Raw genomic sequence first — 20019 nt, forward strand, 5'->3', positions numbered from 1 at the left:
TTTTATGACGGTCTGCCATTTTGTAACCAGTTTGATCATCAATGTTATTTTTCATGTATTAATGAGTTCAAACTCATGAAGGTTCCAAATCATAAGGGAATTTCAGTGAGGATATATGGGAGAAGAATGGAATCCTTTGTCTCACAAAGGATGATGTTGTGGATGCAAGAAAATAAATGTCACTCAGTGGAATGGAAAAAGTTGTGGAATTTGCTATTATTAAAATGAAAGCTTGCAAGTCAATGACGTATTTGTTCTTTTTCACCGACAATAGACCAAAATAAAAATAAAAATCTCTCATCTTACCAACTTAAGCTTCTTCAGTTTCGGCTTCACTTCTTGAGGCTCATCTCGAAGTGGCAAAAGTGAATGGCCTAAATAGTGAAAAACCCAAATTAGAAATAAAAATAATTATGTAATACAACATCACAAATCTTAATACAAAATGAAATCATGCCAATTCAGTTATGAGGTTCATAAATAGACACTTGTAAAAGACACACCCAAATAAAACAAATAGCTCAAAAACTACCTACAAAAAGAACTACTCAAAAACTACAAACATCTCCAAAAAACAACCTAAAAAAAAAAAAAATAATAATAATCCCTAACCCGGATCTCAGTCAACGGAGCATCTTCTCTTCCAGACTTGGTTATGACAAACTTCCCTGCAAATGTCTGCTGCTCTTCTTCTGCTCCAATCGGTTCATCTGACCATGTGCTTGTTAAAGTGGACATCTCTCTGACCATTCTCAGAGAGCATCCTCAGCATCAACGAGTCTGGCATTTCACTCAGGCTGACTGGCACGGTCTTAAAGCAGCCATCAATCATCTGGACTGGTCTCCCATCTCTACCGCCTCTGACAACTCATCCTGGGAATTCATCCAAAGTAAACTGCTCTCTCTCTCTCTCATGCACAGATTTATCCCATTTCGGTTTTCAGTCGTCATACCCTTCCTCGCATCCATGGTACACTGAATCTTGTGGTGAGGCAGTGCCCTGAAAGAACTTGCCTTCGCCTCCCGGAAGGCAAGCTCATTTCCTTTCACAAAGCCCGGAACAAACGTGCGTCTCCCTCAGGAGTGCCAGGAAACAATTTCTCTCCACTCTCAAGACTAAACTCTCAAACCTGTCTTCCTCTTCCAAATCCTGGTGGCGTCTGGTCAAATCTGTTTCTGGTGTTTTGTGTTTTGTTCAAATGGCTATGCAGCTGACTCAACACGTAAAAAAGCTGAATGCCTCAACTCTGTGTTTGCCTCAAAATCTTGTGTCCCAAGCCCGTCTCTCTCTCTGTACCCACCGTACGCAGTCGTACCCAGCTGCTCCTGGACTCTCCTGACAATGTGGTGAAGTTTCTGTCAATCCTCGACTGTGATTCTGCAAATGGACCAGATGGCATCAGCCCACGGGTCCGAAAATCTTGCTCTGCCACTCTTTCGCACCCTCTCTCTGTTCTCTTCGCCCTTTCTTTTGTAAAAGGTCATCTGTCATCTGCTTGGAAATCAGTCAACATTTCCGCTTTACACAAAAAATGTGCAAAAACAGATCCTTGCAACTACAGACCAATCAACCTGCTCCCAATTATCAGCAAAGTCATGGAATCCATCATTGCTTCGGATATCAAATCCTTCCTCTTCTCCAATGGCTTGATCTCTGATCATCAATTTGGCTTCAAACCAGGTCACTCTACTCTGGACATGCTGCTTCCGCTGTCTCAACAATGGATGGAGGTCCTCAATGTCAAACAGGAAACTGGAGCTGTCTCCCTTGACATGTCACGTGCCTTCAATACAGTCTGGCACACCGCCCTACTCACCAAACTCTCCTCCTATGGTATCCATGGAAATATCCACGCATGGCTTGTGAACTTCCTCTCTGGTCATAGTCAACATGTGGCCCTGAATGGAATTCTCTCATCTCCCCTTCCTGTTCAGGCTGGAGTTCCCCAAGGCAGTGTTCTGGGCCATGTGATTTTTCTAGTCTTCATCAATGATCTCTCCGACTCTCTGGAAAATCCTCTCTATCTCTTTGCTGATGACTCCACTCCACCGCTCTCTACGTCATCCCTCAGATCGGCAGTCTGCAGCCTCCTCACTCTCTGCAGACCTGGACAAAAGCAGACTGGTCAAACAAGTGGAACATGTTTTTCAATCTTGACAAATCTCACACTCTTATGACGTCTCTCCAAAAAGACCGTCTGGACAACGCTCCAATCTACTTTCTCAACAATCCTCTCCAAGAAGTTCTGTCACTCAAGCTCTTGGGTCTCACTGTCTGCCATGATCTATCCTGGGAAAACCACATTTCCGAGCTGGCCTCCAAAGCCAGTCACCGACTGGGCATCCTCCGTCGTATGAGATCCTTCCTCGGCACACCTGGGCTCCTCACCACATACAAGGCTTTCATCCGCAGCTCAATGGGATACTGCTCTCCCCTCCGGGCTGGTGCTCCTGCCTCACACCTAGCTTGGCTTCACGCTGTTGAAACCAATGCTTTCAGAATCATTGGAATCTCCCGGGATGAAGGTAACTCTGAGGGCCTCTCACTCACTCACCGCAGGCAGGTTGGTGGTCTTTGTCTTCTCCAGACTCCTCTTGGGCCTTGCACGCCCAGCTCTGTCCCCCAAATATTCCTACAGGTCGCACAAGATCTGCCAGCAACCCTCTTCTGGTGAAACTGCGAAAATCAAGACTCTCTGCTCACCTTCACTCCTCTTTACTCCCACTTCTGGAACAAACTCCCTCACTCTCTTCAATCCCACTCCTCCCTCCAGGTCTTTAAAACAGCTGTTCACCACAATCTCTTATCTTCTCCCATCCAAAACCTTGATCTTGTCGACCCCTGTTAATTCACCCCAGATACTTTTTTTGAAATTCCAACTTCTTTCATGGAAGTCCTAGCAATGTCCATGTGTTTTATACCTCTCCCATCCACCCCCCCCCCCACCCCCCACCTCTCGGTTTTCGTTTTCAGTTACAAAAAAAAACAAAAAAAACAACAACACCGCACATAGAACCTTCTGATTTATAATTGTCCCAGAAATCTAAATGGAGGCACCATTTGAACAAAGATCACACCGTTCTACTGGTACACACATGTACACTCCAGCGATTTCGGCCTCCACAACACAAAAATGAAGATGATGACCAAGTGCCAAGATCTCAAAAATGAAGCAAAAATATCTTGTAAGCTGAAGAGAACCAAAATTTTACCGGACATAATTGGAGCAATGGGAATGATAAAGAAGACCATCATGGAGATCTTAAAAACCATCACTGGGAATATCACAACAAATGAACTGCAGTTGAAAGCTGTCCGAGGCTCGGTGACGATCCCCAAAAGAGCCATCGGAACAAAACTTTGAAAATAAGGAAATTTTACAAACTGGTCCATGAATCATGATCCCTTACTGAAACGGAGGTAGATACTTCGAGACCTGGGAGGACTCCGTTCCACCTTCTGAAACCCGCAGATAGAGATCACAACCAAAGAAACGTGCACGCACACGCACACACGAAGTTGGACACGTCGAGACGTCTTATGGCTATTTTTGTGTCGGGATCAGTCAAGCGATTTGTGTCTTTGGGTGGTTGAATGAAACCACTCTCTGCTCACCTCTTATCAATCTCTGCTCACATGGTGTGTCCAATCACGGCACCCAATATAAATATTCAAGTACTATTTTGTATCAACGTTCTGCAAAATTAATATTTTAATTTATGATTCATGCTTTAATTTATCGACTATCACCTGCTTAGTATATACGAGAGCACATATTAGAGTAACTGCAATATGACATTTGTAAAAACAATACAAGAGTAGGTTTTCACAATGTTAGGTGCAGCTTGCTCCTCACTTGGCATCAAATGCTGCTCCTGGTCCGAAAACCCTTGAGCGGTCGTCATCTGTAACACGTTGCCAGAATCTTCACTTTGAATGCTGTGTGCTGAGCGAACAATCTCCATAACTTCATTGTGCACATCTGCAATACCTGCAAAATGACTTATGACATCACATGGTTTCCTTGGTATTTTAGGTGCAATCTTGATTATTTTTGTATGTGCAACTGTTCACAATGTTAGGTGCAGCTTGCTCCTCACTTGGCATCAATTGCTGCTCCTGGTCAGGAAACCCTTGAGCGGTCGTCATCTGTAACACGTTGCCAGAATCTTCACTTTGAATGCTGTGTGCTGAGCGAACAATCTCCATAACTTCATTGTGCACATCTGCAATACCTGCAAAATGATTTATGACATCACATGGTTTCCTTGGTATTTTAGGTGCAATCTTGATTATTTTTGTATGTGCAACTGTTCACAATGTTAGGTGACGCTTGCTCCTCACTTGGCATCAAATGCTGCTCCTGGTCAGGAAACCCATGAGCGGTCGTCATCTGTAACACGTTGCCAGAATCTTCACTTTGAATGCTGTGTGCTGAGCAAACAATCTCCACAACTTCATTGAGCACATCTGCAATACCTGCAAAATGATTTATGACATCACATGGTTTCCTTGGTATTTTAGGTGCAATCTTGATTATTTTTGTATGTGCAACTGTTCACAATGTTAGGTGTAGCTTGCTCCTCACTTGGCATCAAATGCTGCTCCTGGTCAGGAAACCCTTGAGCGGTCGTCATCTGTAACACGTTGCCAGAATCTTCACTTTGAATGCTGTGTGCTGAGCGAACAATCTCCATAACTTCATTGTGCACATCTGCAATACCTGCAAAATGATTTATGACATCACATGGTTTCCTTGGTATTTTAGGTGCAATCTTGATTATTTTTGGATGTGCAACTGTGTTGCATAGGGTGTAATCATCTGCTAAAGGAAAAAACAAGGATTACAAAGAGGAACTCGCTCAAAATAATTCTAAACAATTCTCAAAACGTTCACTGCAATGGAGACACTTGCTTAAATGACATTTAGTGACCCCCGACCTTTGTCCTGATTCGGCTTCGGAGAGGGTAACTTGGGCACACAGTCGTGGCTTTTACATTTTTCTTCATGCCAGTTGTCCTAAGAAGGAATAGCAAAAAATGATTGCTTAGAACCATGGTATTTTCAGGTGCTTGTTCAAAAATAACTAAATAAAAAACACAAACACATTGACGAATTAAAAATTCAAGAAATTCCCTCATTAGAACAATTCAGTTGAACAATCATTCCTTGTATATCCAAGCACAAAAAACAGGATATTATTCCATATGGTGTGGGTGCTTTTAATATCACAATATCATGAGACAAAGACGTACAGGAAAGTCTTTTTAAGTTCAATTCCATCGGAGAAATGGCATTATTGACATGACAATTCTCAAGATAAACCTGGCAAGGAGAATGATCATGAATGTGATTGGCCATAAAAACATGTTGGATTGGTGTCCAAGGAAATACAAGGAGGTTCAATGCAGCAGGACGCCACCAGGCCCATCACACCTGCACAATCACTCCAACAACTGAGTACATTTTCATCCCCACTCCTTCTGCAATGTACCTATCCACCTAATTTTTTGAACAACAGGGTCAATACCCCTGGCACTCACCTGGTAAAACAAACAGTAAACTACACTGACCTTTTTTTTACTACCTGATGGTGCTTAGGCGAGATAGGGGGCACCACCAGCGCACAAAGGTGATCCCGGGGGAGGAGGCTGTTTCACAGCAACAATTGGTTGTCTGCGACATAAGGGTGAAAGGTGCGAGGAGAGCTCGGTGGGTGAAGAACCAACTGAGAATGAAGGTGTGGAGGCTGAAAGAGGTGACAGTGTGGGGGGGATTAAAAGAGAGACTGAGTATGGTAGTGGATGATGTGGTTGAGCTTGAACGTGGTTGGATGTCAATGAAAGACAGTCTGTTGGCAGCCGTTGGTGAGGTATGTGGATGGACAAAAGGACCACCGAGGCACTCGGAAACATGGTGGTGGGATGATGAAGATGGAAAAAGGATTGACGAGAAGAGGAAGAAGTTCAAGCAGTGCCAGAAGGCGAAGGGTACGGCGGCAGAAGAGGCTCAGCATGAAAGTTATAAGGCAGCCAAGAAGGCTGCAAAGAAAGAGGTAGCAAAGGCGCAGGAGGCATGTAGGAAAATGTTCGGAGAACGCTTTAATTCGGAAGAGGGTCAGAGAGCAGTATTCAGGATTGCAAAGCAGATAGCGAAAGGGAGGTGTGATGTGATGGGGGTGAATTGCTTGAAGGATGAAGTGGGACAAATAGTTGTGGACCCAGATGGAATCAAAGGAAGACGGAAGAGAAATATGGAAATGCTGTTGAATGCAAAGAATGAATGAGATGGCAACATCTAGAATAACCCAGTTTTAGGACCGGCAGAGAAGATAACTGAGAAGGAAGTTGAGAAAGCGATGAAAGCAATAAAGATTAGAAAAGCGGGAGGGCCGACGGGAGTTGTGGGAGATATATTGAAGGCAGCGGGAAGTTGGGGTGTGAAGAGAATGACAGAGATCTGTAATCTGGTGGTGAAAGAAGGCCGCAATTCCAGTGGATTGGGAACTCGGTACCCTCGTCCATCAAAACAAGGGGAAAGGTGACCCTCTGGAGTGTGGCTCGTATAGAGCGATAAGGTTATAGGAGCATGGAATGAAGGTATTGGAAAAGGTGTTGGAGAAAAGGACAAGGAAGAAAGTGAAGATCGATGAAATGCAGTTTGGATTTATGCCAGGAAGAGGAACGACAGACGTGCTTTTTATTGTAAGGCAGTTGCAGGAGAAGTACATTGAGAAGAGGAAGAAGTGGTTTCTTGGGTTTGTTGATCTGGAGAAAGCATTTGATGGGGTTCCACACAAAGTTTTGAAGTATTGACATGGGCATTGAGGAAGTTAGGAGTGGAGGAATGGTTGATCAGAGTAGTGATTGCAATGTACGAGAGAGCACGCACAGATGCAAGGACGAAGGATGGGAACAGTGGTGAGTTTGAGGTGAAGGTGGGAGTGCAACAGGGATCGGTACAAAATCCACCACCATTTGTAGCTGTGATGGAGGTGCTGGCTCGGAACGTAAAGGAGGGTTTATTGTGGGAGTTGTTGTGTGCAGATAATCTGGTGTTGATTGTAGAGAGTATGGATGGACTGAATGAGAAGATGAACAAGTGGAAGGAATGTATGGAGGCAAAAGGTCTGAAGGTGAATAACTAAAAGATGAAGGTGATGGCAAGTGGTAAAGCATGTGGTGAGGTGGAAAGAACTGGGAAGTGGCCCTGTGCTGTGTGCAGGAAGGGTGTCGGAGTGAATTCCATTCAATAACCCCCGCTCTAGCAGGGAAAATGGCCTTTTAAAATGCATGTTGTTGTGTTGTTGTACAATGTGCGCTCAGTGGGTTCATCAAAAATGTAGTGGTTTGAGAGGGTCATTAACCCGTGTGGCAGCTACATTCAAATGTAAGGTGTGCACAGAGGGAGCTGCAGATGGAGGAAATGTTGAGTTGGATCTTGGAGACTGCATGAAGCTGGAAGGTGTGAAAACATTTTGTTACCTTGGAGACATGCTGAATGGAGAAGGTGGATCAGACTCGGCAACGGTTGCTGGAGTGAGATGTGCATGGAAGAAGTTTCGGGAACTGAATGGCATGCTGATGAGGAGGGGAGTGTCATTGAAGCTGAAGGGAAAGATGGATGCTGCATGTGTGAGAAGTGTTATGATTTATGGGAGCGAGTCATGGGTAATGAACGTAGAGCAGCAACGAAGGCTGGAAAGGGTGGAAATGCGAATGGTTCGGTGGATGTGTGGAGTATCGTTGAGAGAGAGAGAAAGACAAATGATGAATCGCAAAAGATGATGGGAATAGAGCCTGTGATTGATGCTGTGAAGAGAAACAGGTTGAGATGGTTTGGTCATGTGTTGAGGAAGAATGAAAGTGACTGGTTGAGAAGAGTGATGGAAATGAATGTGGAAGTTCGTAGAGGATGGGGAAGACCAAGAAAGACTTGGCTAAGGGTTGTGAAAGAAGAAATGCAGGCAAGGGGGTTAACAAGGGGAGATGTAGAAAATAGGGCAAAATGGAGAAGATTGTCACGGGGACCGCAAGGCTAACCCCCGCTCTCGCAGGCAAAATGGCCTCAAAATGCCTGTTGTTGTTGTTGTTGTTGTTGTACACCAACTAAAGGCATTTCAAACCAATCTCAATGGTTGCTGGAAGACAGGACAGCATGTAATATCATAGTAACATAATCATGAGACTTTAAACAAACAAGAAAGAAAAGAAAAAACCCACCCCGTATACCTCCCCTGACCCCAATTTTTCTAATGCGTTGAACAATCTCTGGCACAGCATGGGTGATTAAGGTTGTGGTCACGTTTCATCAGAATTGCATGTGTAGTTTCTGAGCAGAAAGCAAATACCTATTCTGGGTGGCAACCTCCCTCCCCATAGACCTCCTCAGACCCCAATGTTTTTAAATGACAGGAACGTTGGTACATCACGGGTGATGAATGGAACGTTGTGGTCGTTTCATCGGAATTGTATGCATAGTTTCTGAGAATAAAGCGAATACCTATTTTTGGGGAGGCAACCCCCTTGCAAAGCCCTCAGGGGCCGATTTTTTTTTTAATGCAGTGGACAAACTTTGGTACACCATGGGTGGTGAAGGTTGTGGTAAAGTTTCATCGAAATTGCGTGTGTAGTTTCCGAGAAAAAAGCAAATACCTATTTTGGGGGACAACCCCCAAACCCACCCCTCCCTCACCCCCACACTTCATTGTCCCCAAATATCTTATACGTCTGTCTCCCTCTATTTTGTTCCTCAACCCTGACGTTGTCAACCCCTCTCTCTTTCTACTGTTCCTTTTGTTCTGTTGTGTCCTGATCTGTTCTGTCTTCTAGTTCTTCCACGACCTTTGAGTTTGCAGACCCCATGCAGGAAAAAAATAAGAAATGTGATGTCAATCAACAAAGTCCCACAAATAACCACTTTCCAAGACAAAAATTATTTGTGGGTGCAACTGAAGGAGCCGCTGCAGCCTCGCCTTGTCAGCTGTTAACTGGTGATCACTTCCGATGTAAACCTGCGTTTGTCAGCCATTATGAATGCACGGCATAAAAAGACTTTCATGATGTTATTTGTGCATTTGTCTGCCTGTTTTGTCACCCATGATGATATTTATTTGTGCATTTGTCTGCCTGTTCTACTCTATTTTTTGGTCATTTGCCCATTTGCCATGAGGTCCAAGTCTTGACCTTGGATTTATGGGAGGAGGGGAGGTGAGGAAGGAGTGGTGGGCAGGTCAGATTTTTCAATAACAATGAAAAAAAACAAAAAACTGGGGCCGGCCTTGTGAGAAAGATTAATCTAATAATTTGATTATTAATCCCATTTTATGAGTTGCAAATGTCGACACGATCACAAAAGACCTCAACAGTTATCAATCATCCACTTACCTGAAGCTTTTGCCAGAGCAGGAACAAAAGAAAATCAAGTATCTTTTGTGGCAGAATGACAAACCAGAAAAAACACAATGAAGGATCTTGCCAAAAGGGGCGTGTTGATTTCTGTCCGTCAGTGATATAAACCCAATTGAAAAACGTTTTCTCCTGTTCAGACAGAAAAAAAAAACATCGGAATTACAAGAGAGTTTATAGGGCACATTATCCCAACAGTGTTCAAGTATATACTTCAATTTAAATGTGATAATGATTTTAAAGATCGTTTTAAAAAATCCACAAGGTTAGCTTTATTGAGGCAGTCTTACACACGACCCTTAAGCACCACAGAAAGAACATGTCCAGGTACTGCAAAACAAAGTGATGGTGATTCAAAGTGTTCAAAACTGTTCAAGAACAGAAGAAGGCCTTGAAACAGTCGCAATGCTGGAGCTGTTTAGCTGGGCTCTAATTTCCGGTGCTGTAAGACGTCTGTTGGGCAGACTGGTAACTCGGATTACTTGTCCTGCAATTCTGTTGCGATTCTTGGTCAACCAGAACGTTTTCTATCCGCATTTTTACCAGTTCTGTTATGTCGTTTAATGGCATAAGCAACTGCATTTACTGACACTTCGAATTTTTTCGCAATTTGTCTCAAGGATTTGCCTTCTCTTCTCAAAGTTACAATTGCCTGTCTTTTTTCTGGTGTTAGCTGAGCTTGGGCACCCATGTTCATGCAATCTGAAACACAAAAACACTCAGAATATTTATTATATAACTGGCCTTTCTGTGAACATTTTTTGCAACGCCAGGCAATAATAGACATTGCACATGATGAGGAAACAAAGCACAAACATTTATTCCACACAGAGCAGAGTATTTGTAAACAGTTTTTGCTCCCGAGATGAAATTTTAATAACATTAGCTTCGCGTTTCAGTTTGGATTTACTATTGCACTTTTCAACCTATTTCCAAAAATTGCTTTAAACCGACGTTTTGCACAAGAAAGATGCATTGAAGAACAATTTATTTATTATCAGTAGATATAAGCAGATATATCTTTGTGAAGAGTTTTGTTCACATCTTATGTTCATTTTGAACATTAAACAGTAAAATATCAAAAAATGTTGGGTGTACCTGAAATTTTGACTGGTAGTGTATATATATTGTTACGTGCTCCTCCCCAAACCCCGGTCACGGTGTACCTCCGAGCCCCGAAAGGAGTCAATGCAGAAAGATGTGCTATTATGTGTGCCAATGACCAATGGCAGAACCACACCAATCAATTGATACAAAAACCAAGTATTGTATTAAAATCACACAATAATAACAATTAATGCAAGTACAAGAAAACTCTCACTTGCACAGCAAACACCATGCAATTCCGATGATGGTACCACCAATATATTCCTCAATCAATAACTTACAGTACTCCAACGTGAACGAACTGTAACATTCCAAAAGGTCACTGTGTCATGACACCAGGCCAAAGTCGATCCCCACTCCGATGATCACAAGAAAAGGTCGTACTAAGACCTGAACCCAGGACGGCTGACAGTCGACGCTGCACAAGAGCCGCATGGTGAGAGGTCGGGCCGACGTCAGTCCGGTAATAGTTCACCCAAAAGGCGACTGGGAATTCACACCTTCCGTTCACCAGACAATGAAGCTGGCATGAACAATCAGTGGTTCCCAAGCAGAGATCGCTCCGGGGAAAATCCACGACACGTGTGGAATCAGGCGAAGGGCTTGTGCGAGGTGAAATGGCGGACCGGCCGATAATGGAGGCGTCAGTTTGCGCTCCAACGATGATTCACTCTCGAAACCAAAACCCGTAACGCAGGTTAATTTGCAACAGCCCAAGATCAAGGATACATCTTGGAGACGGCGGCAGGGATTTTCGAAGCTCCACACGGTCTCCACGTTTTTCGAAGTTAAGTCTGTTCACAATTGTATTTTGTCGAAACTGTATTTATCTTTCGGTGTGTGAAGTTATTGTGTGCAACTTTGGTTGTTTCTCGGTGTTTATCTTTCATAAATTGATCGTCTGTTTGCCGTGTCGCGAGCAAGGCCTTGTACAGTGTGCACTGTACAACCTTGAGGCTTTGTTTTTCTCTCAGTGGTCCGTCGTTTGTGATCCAATAACTTTCGTTCTCTGTATTCCCAGTCTTTTCACCCATAGCCTACTTCCTTGTGTAAATCTCAACTCAAAAAAAAAAACAAAAACAAAACAAAAAAAAAACAACATTTCCTTCTCTGTTCTCATTCGTTTATTCATTCTTATTCGTTGTTTCGTTCTTCGACCACGTGTTTCTCCCCCATTTCCCCAGATAGTTTTCACTCATTAACCTTCAATGTTTACACTTTCCCCTCAAGTTGTGTATTCCGTCATATTTTATAACACCTTTTTCTTCTTCTTCTTTAAAAGGCTGCTTTCGACTTGCTCACCAAATCAATTCATCCCAAAAAAAATATCCATCTCCTATAGTGCCTTTTTTCTACATTCCCTAAACTCTCCTGCACTCCATCCTCCATCCAGCATCCTTAAACGTATTTTTAACTCGAAGATCACAAGAAACTCATTTTGCAATAAATGTTCGTTTCCCATAAATCGTACACTTTCAAAAATCCAATCTCACCCCTCCCCTCCAAATCTTCCCCATAACCCCTCCCCTCCAAATCTTCCCCATCACCCCTCCCCTCCAAATCTTCCCCATCACCCATCCCTTTCAAATCTCCCCCCTTGCCCCCTCCCTCCTAAACTACCCCCTCACCCCTCCCCGCCAAGACGCCCCCTCGCCCCTCCCCTCCTAGACTCCTGCCTCACCCCTCCCCTCCAAATCTCCCCCATATCCCATCCCTTTCAAATCCCTCCCCTTGTCCCTTCCCTCCCAAACTCCCCCCTCACCCCTCCCCTTCAAATCTCCCCACCCTCATTGCTTCTCAATTTCCCCCCGCTCACTCCCCCTCCTCAAAGTGTCCTCCCCGCTTCTTCCCCCTTCAAACTCTCACCTCCATCTCCCCCAACCTTCTGCCTCGCTCTTCCCCCTCCTCAAATAACACCTCATTGTGGCTCACCCAATCACCATCAAACCTTTTGTCCGCCCCATCCTTCCCTTTCTCCGAGCTATTCTGAAATCTCTGACACACCTTCAACAGCTCTCCCTACCTCTTCCACCTCTTCCACATCTTACCCTACCCCTCCTCCCCCCTGTTCTGTATCTGATGCTCCCCCTTCCTCTTCATTAACGGTATGGACCTCAAACATCCGGGGCCTTCGTTCAAACTTAACTGATCTCTCCATACAGGTTGCTTCTGTCAAACCAGACGTGATCTGCTTAACAGAAACTTTCCTCCTTTATGATGTCTCTGATTCCATAGTATCTCTCCCGGGCTACTCCCTCCTCCGGTATGATAGACCTGAGCCTCGTCCTGGAGGCGGGGTTGCTATCTTTATCAAAAACTCTCTTCCTCACTCGCCCTGCACTGCACTCTCTCCACCTCACCCCCAGGAATACCTCTGGCTACGGCTTCCCCTTCGCTCCCACCTCTTGTTCATATGTGTGTTGTACCGTCCACCAAACAGTGATGACTCCATCTACATCTCGCTGTCTGATGATATGGACCAACTTCTATCTACTCATCCCAACTCTCTCTTCCTCATATGTGGTGATTTCAACTGTCATCATGCCAGTTGGCTGGGTGTGGGTACCTCTCTCACCAGCCATGGCTCCTCAGCAAAGGACTTCTGCGACTCACTGGGACTGACACAATCTGTCAATTTCCCGACCCGGATCTCAGTCAACGGAACATCTTCTCTTCTGGACTTGGTTATGACTAACTTCCCTGAAAATGTCTGCTGCTCTTCTTCTGCTCCGATCGGATCATCTGATCATGTCCTTGTTAAAGTGGACATCTCTCTGACCATCCTCAGGGAGCCTGCTCAGCGTAGACGAGTCTGGCATTTCACTCAGGCCAACTGGCACGGTCTTCAAGCAGCCATCAATCATCTGGACTGGTCTCCCATCTCTACCACCTCTGACATCAACTCATCCTGGGAATTCTTCCAAAGTAAATTGCTCTCTCTCATGCACAGATTTATCCCATCTCGTCTTCAGTTGTCATACCCTTCCTCCCGTCCATGGTACACGGAATCTTGTGGTGAGGCTGTTGCCCAGAAACAACTTGCCTTCGTCTCCTGGAAAGCAAATCCAACGGAAGGAAATCTCATTTCCTTTCACAAAGCCCGAAACAAGTGTGTGTCCACCCTCAGGAGAGCCAGGAAACAATATCTCTCCGTTCTCAAGACCGAACTCTCTTATCTGTCTCCCTCTTCCAAATCCTGGTGGCGTCTGGTCAAATCCGTTTCTGGTGTTTGTTCCCCCTCCATCCCCTCCCTTACCTCAAACGGCTACACAGCTGACTCCGCACGTGAAAAAGCTGAATGCCTCAACTCTGTGTTTGCCTCTAAATCTTGTGTCCCAAACCCATCCCTCTCTGTACCCACCATACCCAGTCGTACCCTGCTGCTCCTGGACTCCGTGTCCTTTCCTCCTGACAAGGTGGAAAAGTTTCTGTCAACCCTCGACTCTGATTCTGCAACTGGACCCGACGGCATCAGCCCACCGGTCCTAAAATCCTGCTCTGCTGCTCTATCTCACCCTCTCTCTGTTCTCTTCACCCTCTCTTTTGCTCAAGGTCAACTGCCATCTGCTTGGAAATCAGCCAACATCACCGCTTTGCACAAAAAAGGTGCAAAAACAGATCCTAGCAACTACAGACCAATCAGCCTTCTCCCAATTATCAGCAAAGTCATGGAATCCATCATTGCTTCTGATATGAAATCTTTCCTCTTCTCCAATGGCTTGATCTCTGATCATCAATTTGGTTTCAGACCAGGTCACTCTACTCTGGACATGCTGCTTCTGCTGTCTCAACAATGGATGGAGGTCCTCAATGCCAAACAGGAAATTAGAGCTGTCTCCCTCGACATATCACGTGCCTTCGACACGGTCTGGCACCCCGCTCTGCTCACCAAACTCTCCTCCTTTGGTATCCATGGAAATCTCCACGCATGGCTGGCGGACTTCCTCTCTAGTCGTCGTCAACGTGTGGCCCTGAATGGGTTTCTCTCATCTCCTCTTCCTGTTCAGGCTGGAGTTCCCCAAGGCAGTGTTCTGGGCCCCGTGCTTTTTCTGGTCTTCATCAATGATCTCTCTGACTCTCTCGAAAATCCTCTCTATCTCTTTGCTGATGACTCCACTCTCTGCCGCTCCATTCCTCTTCCCTCAGATCGGCAGTCTGCTGCCTCCTCACTCTCTGAAGACCTGGACAAAATCACAGACTGGTCAAACAAGTGGAACATGTCTTTCAATCCTGACAAATCTCACACTCTTACTATGTCTCTCCGAAAAGATCGACTGGACAACCCTCCCATCTACTTTCTCAACAATCCTCTCCAAGAAGTTCTGTCGCTCAAGATTTTGGGTCTCACTATCTGCCATGATCTTTCTTGGGAAAACCACATTTCCAAGCTGGCCTCCAAAGCCAGTCGCCGACTGGGCATCCTCCGTCGTGCGAAGTCCTTCCTCGGCACACCTGAGCTCCTCACCACATACAAGGCTTTCATCCGCAGCTCAATGGAATACTGTTCTCCCCTATGGGCCGGTGCTCCTGCCTCACACCTAGCTCGGCTTCACGCTGTTGAAACCAAAGCTTTCAGAATTATTGGAATCTCCCGCGATGAAGCTATCTCTGAGGGCCTTTCACTCACTCACCGCAGGCAGGTAGGTGGTCTTTCTGTCTTCTACCGACTCCTCTCCGGCCTTGCACCCCCAGCTCTCTCTGTGCTCTGTCCCCCAAATATTCCTACAGGTCGCACAAGATCTGCCAGCAACCCTCTGATGGTTAAACTGCCGAAATCTCGGCTCTCCGCTCACCTTCACTCTTTCATTCCTCTTTTCTCCCGCCTCTGGAACAAACTCCCTCACTCCCTTCAATCCCACTCCTCCCTCCAGGTCTTTAAAACAGCTGTTCACCACCATCTCCTTTCTTCCCCCATCCAAAACCTTGATCTTTTCTACCCCCGCTAATTCACCCCAGATCCACCTTGTTTGAAATTCCAACTTCTTTCCTGGAAGTCCTGGCAGTGTCCATATGTTTTATACCTCTCCCACTGCCCCCTTCCCACGCCCCCCCCCCCCCCAAAGCCCTCGCCCTCTCTCAGATCTCTCGATGTCTCCATGTCTCTCGGTCCCTGCTCTCAAATGTTGTGTTTGTGTCCTTCCCCCTCTCTCCCCATCTTGTCTACCGCTCCCTATGTTATATGTTTTATGTATCGGTTTGTCTTTCTGTGTGATTAATGTTCGCTCTTTCACGAGCCTCGATCTTGTATACAAAAAAAAACAAAAAAAAAACAAAAAAAAAAAAACAGCAATAACGACACTGTCACGGGAATCCCTTTCCCAGGAAACCAATATTCGCTCGCGACCAATGTCCACAAGGGTCTGCGCGTCACCACGACACAAATAGGCCTTTCTTCCTCAATCCACTCACCCGCCTCTTCTTCTTCTTCCAGGTTCTCCCTCACCCATTTCGTTTTTCTTCTGACACTATTTTTACCTTTGAAGACAGTTATCTCCATTTCACACTGATGAACAAAAAATGCTTCAAGTGGATGAAAACCACAAAGACGGAAGTGACGAATCCGTAACAATATATTATATGTATATATATATATATATATATATATATATATATATATATATGTATATATATATGTAGGGAGCTGTTATGCCCCTCCCCCTTTGTATTTCTTGCTGCTTTACCAATTACCAAGTATAACCAATTATATGTTTTGTTTTGACTGATTGCTGTACTCTTTTATAATACTTAGTCCTTTCTTGTGCATTGAGGATGTGTAATATCCTAATAAGGAGTTCTGTGCTTGTGAGCTCTTGGCCTGTGTGGGCACAATCTCTTGTTCCCCTCTTTGGCCTTGGTTGCAGCTGCTATCTCTCTGCCTCCCATATGACTTTGCCAATATCCTGTGGGCTGACACATTTATGAGTGCCCACTCCCTTTGTACTTTCCCAACCAAGGTCTCTATACAGAAAGTTGTCAACATGTTGCCACATATGGCTGACCATCTCCTTATCTGAGCTAACCTATGAGTGGCCTTGGATGAGCTTCCTCTAACTAACTGAACAACAGGATGGGACTATGGTGGGAGGGCCAATGAGCCCATTCTGTCTCTGTATCTTGTGAGCTAAAACCACACCCGATATTCCTTATACAAAGCAAGTTTTAATCGAATTATTTCAGAGCATCTTATTGTAGTGTTGGTCATTTCATGTGAGCTTCCTGCGACTTCCTGCTTCTCCGCAAGCTTGTGTAATGAGTTCTAATAAATATATCCGTTGCTCCTTTCTCTGAGTCTTCTGAGTCCCAAGTTCTAAGTCCAATTCCAACATATATATATATATATATATATATATATATATATATATATATATATATATATATATGTATATATATATATATATATATATATATATATATATATATATATATATATATATATATATATACATATATATATATATAACTGTGAGAAATAGTAGAAACTCCACAGTACGAGCAGGGAGTCTCATTTGCATTAAATAAATAATCGGGAGATTAAATCAGACGCGGACGTAGCTTCAGTACCAACAACAACAACATTGTTGTTGTTGTTGGTTCAGCTTCAGGTTCACACACAGCTTCAGCTTCAGAACAGCTTCAGGACCGTCGATCTTTAATTCTCGACAAGCTTTTGACCAACAAAGGTCTTCTTCATAGTCGTCCCCAAATTCAGCGGAAGACCGTATATACATATATATATATATATATACATATATATATATATATATATATATATGTAGGGAGCTGTAATGCCCCTCCCCCTTTGTATATCCTTGCTGCTTTACCAATTACCAAGTATAACCAATTATATGTTTTGTTTTGACTTGCTACTGTACTCTTTTATGATACTGAGTTCTTTCTACTGCATTGAGGATGTGTAATATCCTAATAAGGAGTTCTCTGCCTGTGTGCTCTGGCCTGCGTGGGCACAATCTCTAGTTCCCCTTTTCAGGCCTTGGAGGCAACTCTTATCTCTCTTTGCCTTTCTCCTGACTCTGCCATTATCTTGCAAGTTGACAGTTTTATGAGTGTCCACTCCCCTTTGTACTTTCCCAAGCCAGCTGCTATACAGAAAGTTGTAAACATGTTGCCACATAATGCTGACCATCTCCTTATCAGAGCTAACCCATGACTGGCCTTGGATGAACTTCCTTTAATTAACTGAACAACAGGATGGGACTATGGTGGGAGGCCCAATGAGCCCATTCTGTCTCTGTGTCTTGTGAGCTAACTCCACCCCTGACTTTCTTTATATAAAGCAATGTTAATTGAATTATTTCAGAGCATCTTGTTGTACTGTTGGTCATTCCTTGTGAGTTTCAATGCAACTTTGCTGTCCTCAAGCTTGAGTACTCGAGTTCCAATAAATATATCCGTTGCTCCTTTCTTCTGAGTCTTCTGAGTCCCAAGTCCTAAGTCCCAATCCGACAACTGGTGGCAGCGGTGGGATCAGTCTGGGCAGTCCGGGACGCGGTCCCAGGCAGGGGAGTGGTGAGAGACCAGCTGGCAATTGATCCGGGTCAGGTGAGCTGTGGTTTTCTTTTGTTTTTTCCTTTTTAGCCCGGGGGTCAGTCCAAATTGTAACCCACTCTCTCTTGCTCGGTCGCCGTACGTTCCGTTCCCTGCTCATACCTGTTCCACGAACCTAAATTTAATTACGGACCGCTTGGGTCCTGGAGCAACTGATTGTTTATGGACTCGTTAGGGTAACGTTACGTAAGGAGAAGTGCCCCACGTTGGGCGCCTGAGGTTAAGGGGTAATAGATCTCTGGGTTGTGAGGGTAAGGATAAGGGCGGCGTCCCGATCCGAGGCCTACCCGGGAGACGTCGGGATTTTAGTTTTAAGTAAGATCAGAACTATTACACGGGCGTAGGACGCCAGGAAAGTGCAGTAAGGGTAGGATAGACGGCTGTGTAGGCGGACGAGCCTCTCAGGAGAGTAGGTAGCGCGGCCGTACCACGCGAGGCGGGCGAACCTCACGGGTACAAGGTTGCGAGCCTCTCAGAGTTAGGTAGTGTAGCTGTGCCGCGAGGCGGGAGATCCTCACGAGTACAAGGCTACGTCGGTAAGCTAAGGTTTCTTAGGATGGGTAACAGTATAGGTAATAAGACAGTAAAGGCAGGTGAACCGCTTAGACATACCCCAGCATTTTTTATGTTTAAGAGGTATGGCTATGCTGCTGTGAGACCAGGGAAGTCATGGGTTGCATTGACGAAGGATTTAGGAGAACCGTGGCCCGAAGGAGGGTCTTTTGCGCTGGAAAAATTGGACGTGTTGTATGAGACATTAGAAAAGTTCGAACAGGCCACGAAACACTTTCCGCATGACTATTGGAAAGTCTTTGGCTGGTGGAAGGAAGAAGCGATGAAGCGACACGCAAAGTCGAAACAGGCCAGCTTGGCTGGTGAGGTAACAAAACTCAAGGGTTTGAGGAAACAGGCGAATAAAGAGCAGGATGAAGCGCTTAAGGAAATAGAGAGGCAGGCCAACGCGCGACTGATGCCGCTCGTTGAAAAACCAGACCCCGCGAGAGGGGAGGTAGCGACCAATCTACCCTCCCCAGCCCCAGACCTAAACCCTGTCCCGGGGTTTCAGGCACCACCTATCCTTTCTGCGCCCCCGCTACCACCTCCCTATAACCCCGCTACCATCGCGCCCCAGATACCCCAGAACCACCCGAGCCAGGGAAGGCCGTTTGCACAACTCGGGGCTAACGGAATAGATGACGGGACCGACATCGCAGGGTTCCCGCCACCGATAGGACCGGATGGGTTATACCCCTCACTGGTAGGTTGTAAGGGGAAAAGGACCTCACAAACTACCCCATCGGAATGTCAGGAAATAGAGGAAAGGAAAACATTGTGCCCTGTACAAGTTATCGGAGTTGACGCCCAAGGACAGGGGGTTCGAGAAAGAGTACCATGGAAAGAATCCTCTTTAACTGTAATGAGGGAAAGGATTCAACATTTGCTTATTGAAGATCCACGGCAGATAGTGCCGACCATGTCGAATTGGTTTTTAGCCGGCGAGTGCGACTATCGAGACATAACTCATATGGGAGTATCCGTGCTCCCACCCAAAGTATGGGAAAGGGCTAGATTAAGAGCACACTGGCCGCACGTCGATCCAAGGGCAGCAGGAGCGGCCCAGATAACAGTACCACAATGGGACGCACTGAAGCTCCGGCTGCTGGGTGCCATCGAGCATGCGCTGTTGCCAGCAGGAGGTCCGGATTGGGGAAAAATTGGGGCCATAAAACAAAAGGCAGGAGAACCAATTGGAGAGTACCGAGAAAGGTTGGAAAAGGCCATGGCGCGCTGGGGAGGACTGGGTCCGATGCAGCTGGGAGGGCTACCCCAACCATTGGTAAATCAATATCTAATCGAGGGGCTTCGGCCGGTGTTAAAGAAACAGGTACAGACCGTCCTCTTCGGCTGGAAGGGAATGACAACCAACAAATTATGCG

At 45.3% G+C, this 20019-nt stretch overlaps 1 protein-coding gene across 1 annotated transcript in view; it reads right to left on the minus strand.

Moving 5' to 3' along the window:
- The window catches only part of LOC137414544 (uncharacterized), a 198733-nt gene that overhangs the window by 117627 nt on the left and 61087 nt on the right, over positions 1-20019 (minus strand). The window contains exons 4-10 of the mRNA XM_078786296.1: positions 9389-9541; positions 4943-5021; positions 4590-4724; positions 4346-4480; positions 4102-4236; positions 3858-3992; positions 307-374 (exon numbers count right to left, since the gene is read on the minus strand). Coding sequence (XP_078642422.1) covers positions 307-374; positions 3858-3992; positions 4102-4236; positions 4346-4480; positions 4590-4724; positions 4943-5021; positions 9389-9541 — 840 coding nt within the window. The remainder of the gene's footprint in view (positions 1-306; positions 375-3857; positions 3993-4101; positions 4237-4345; positions 4481-4589; positions 4725-4942; positions 5022-9388; positions 9542-20019) is intronic.

This window comes from Myxine glutinosa, chromosome 11 (genome assembly GCF_964187855.1).
Source record: "Myxine glutinosa chromosome 11, kmMyxGlut1.1, whole genome shotgun sequence".
NCBI lineage: Eukaryota > Metazoa > Chordata > Myxini > Myxiniformes > Myxinidae > Myxine > Myxine glutinosa.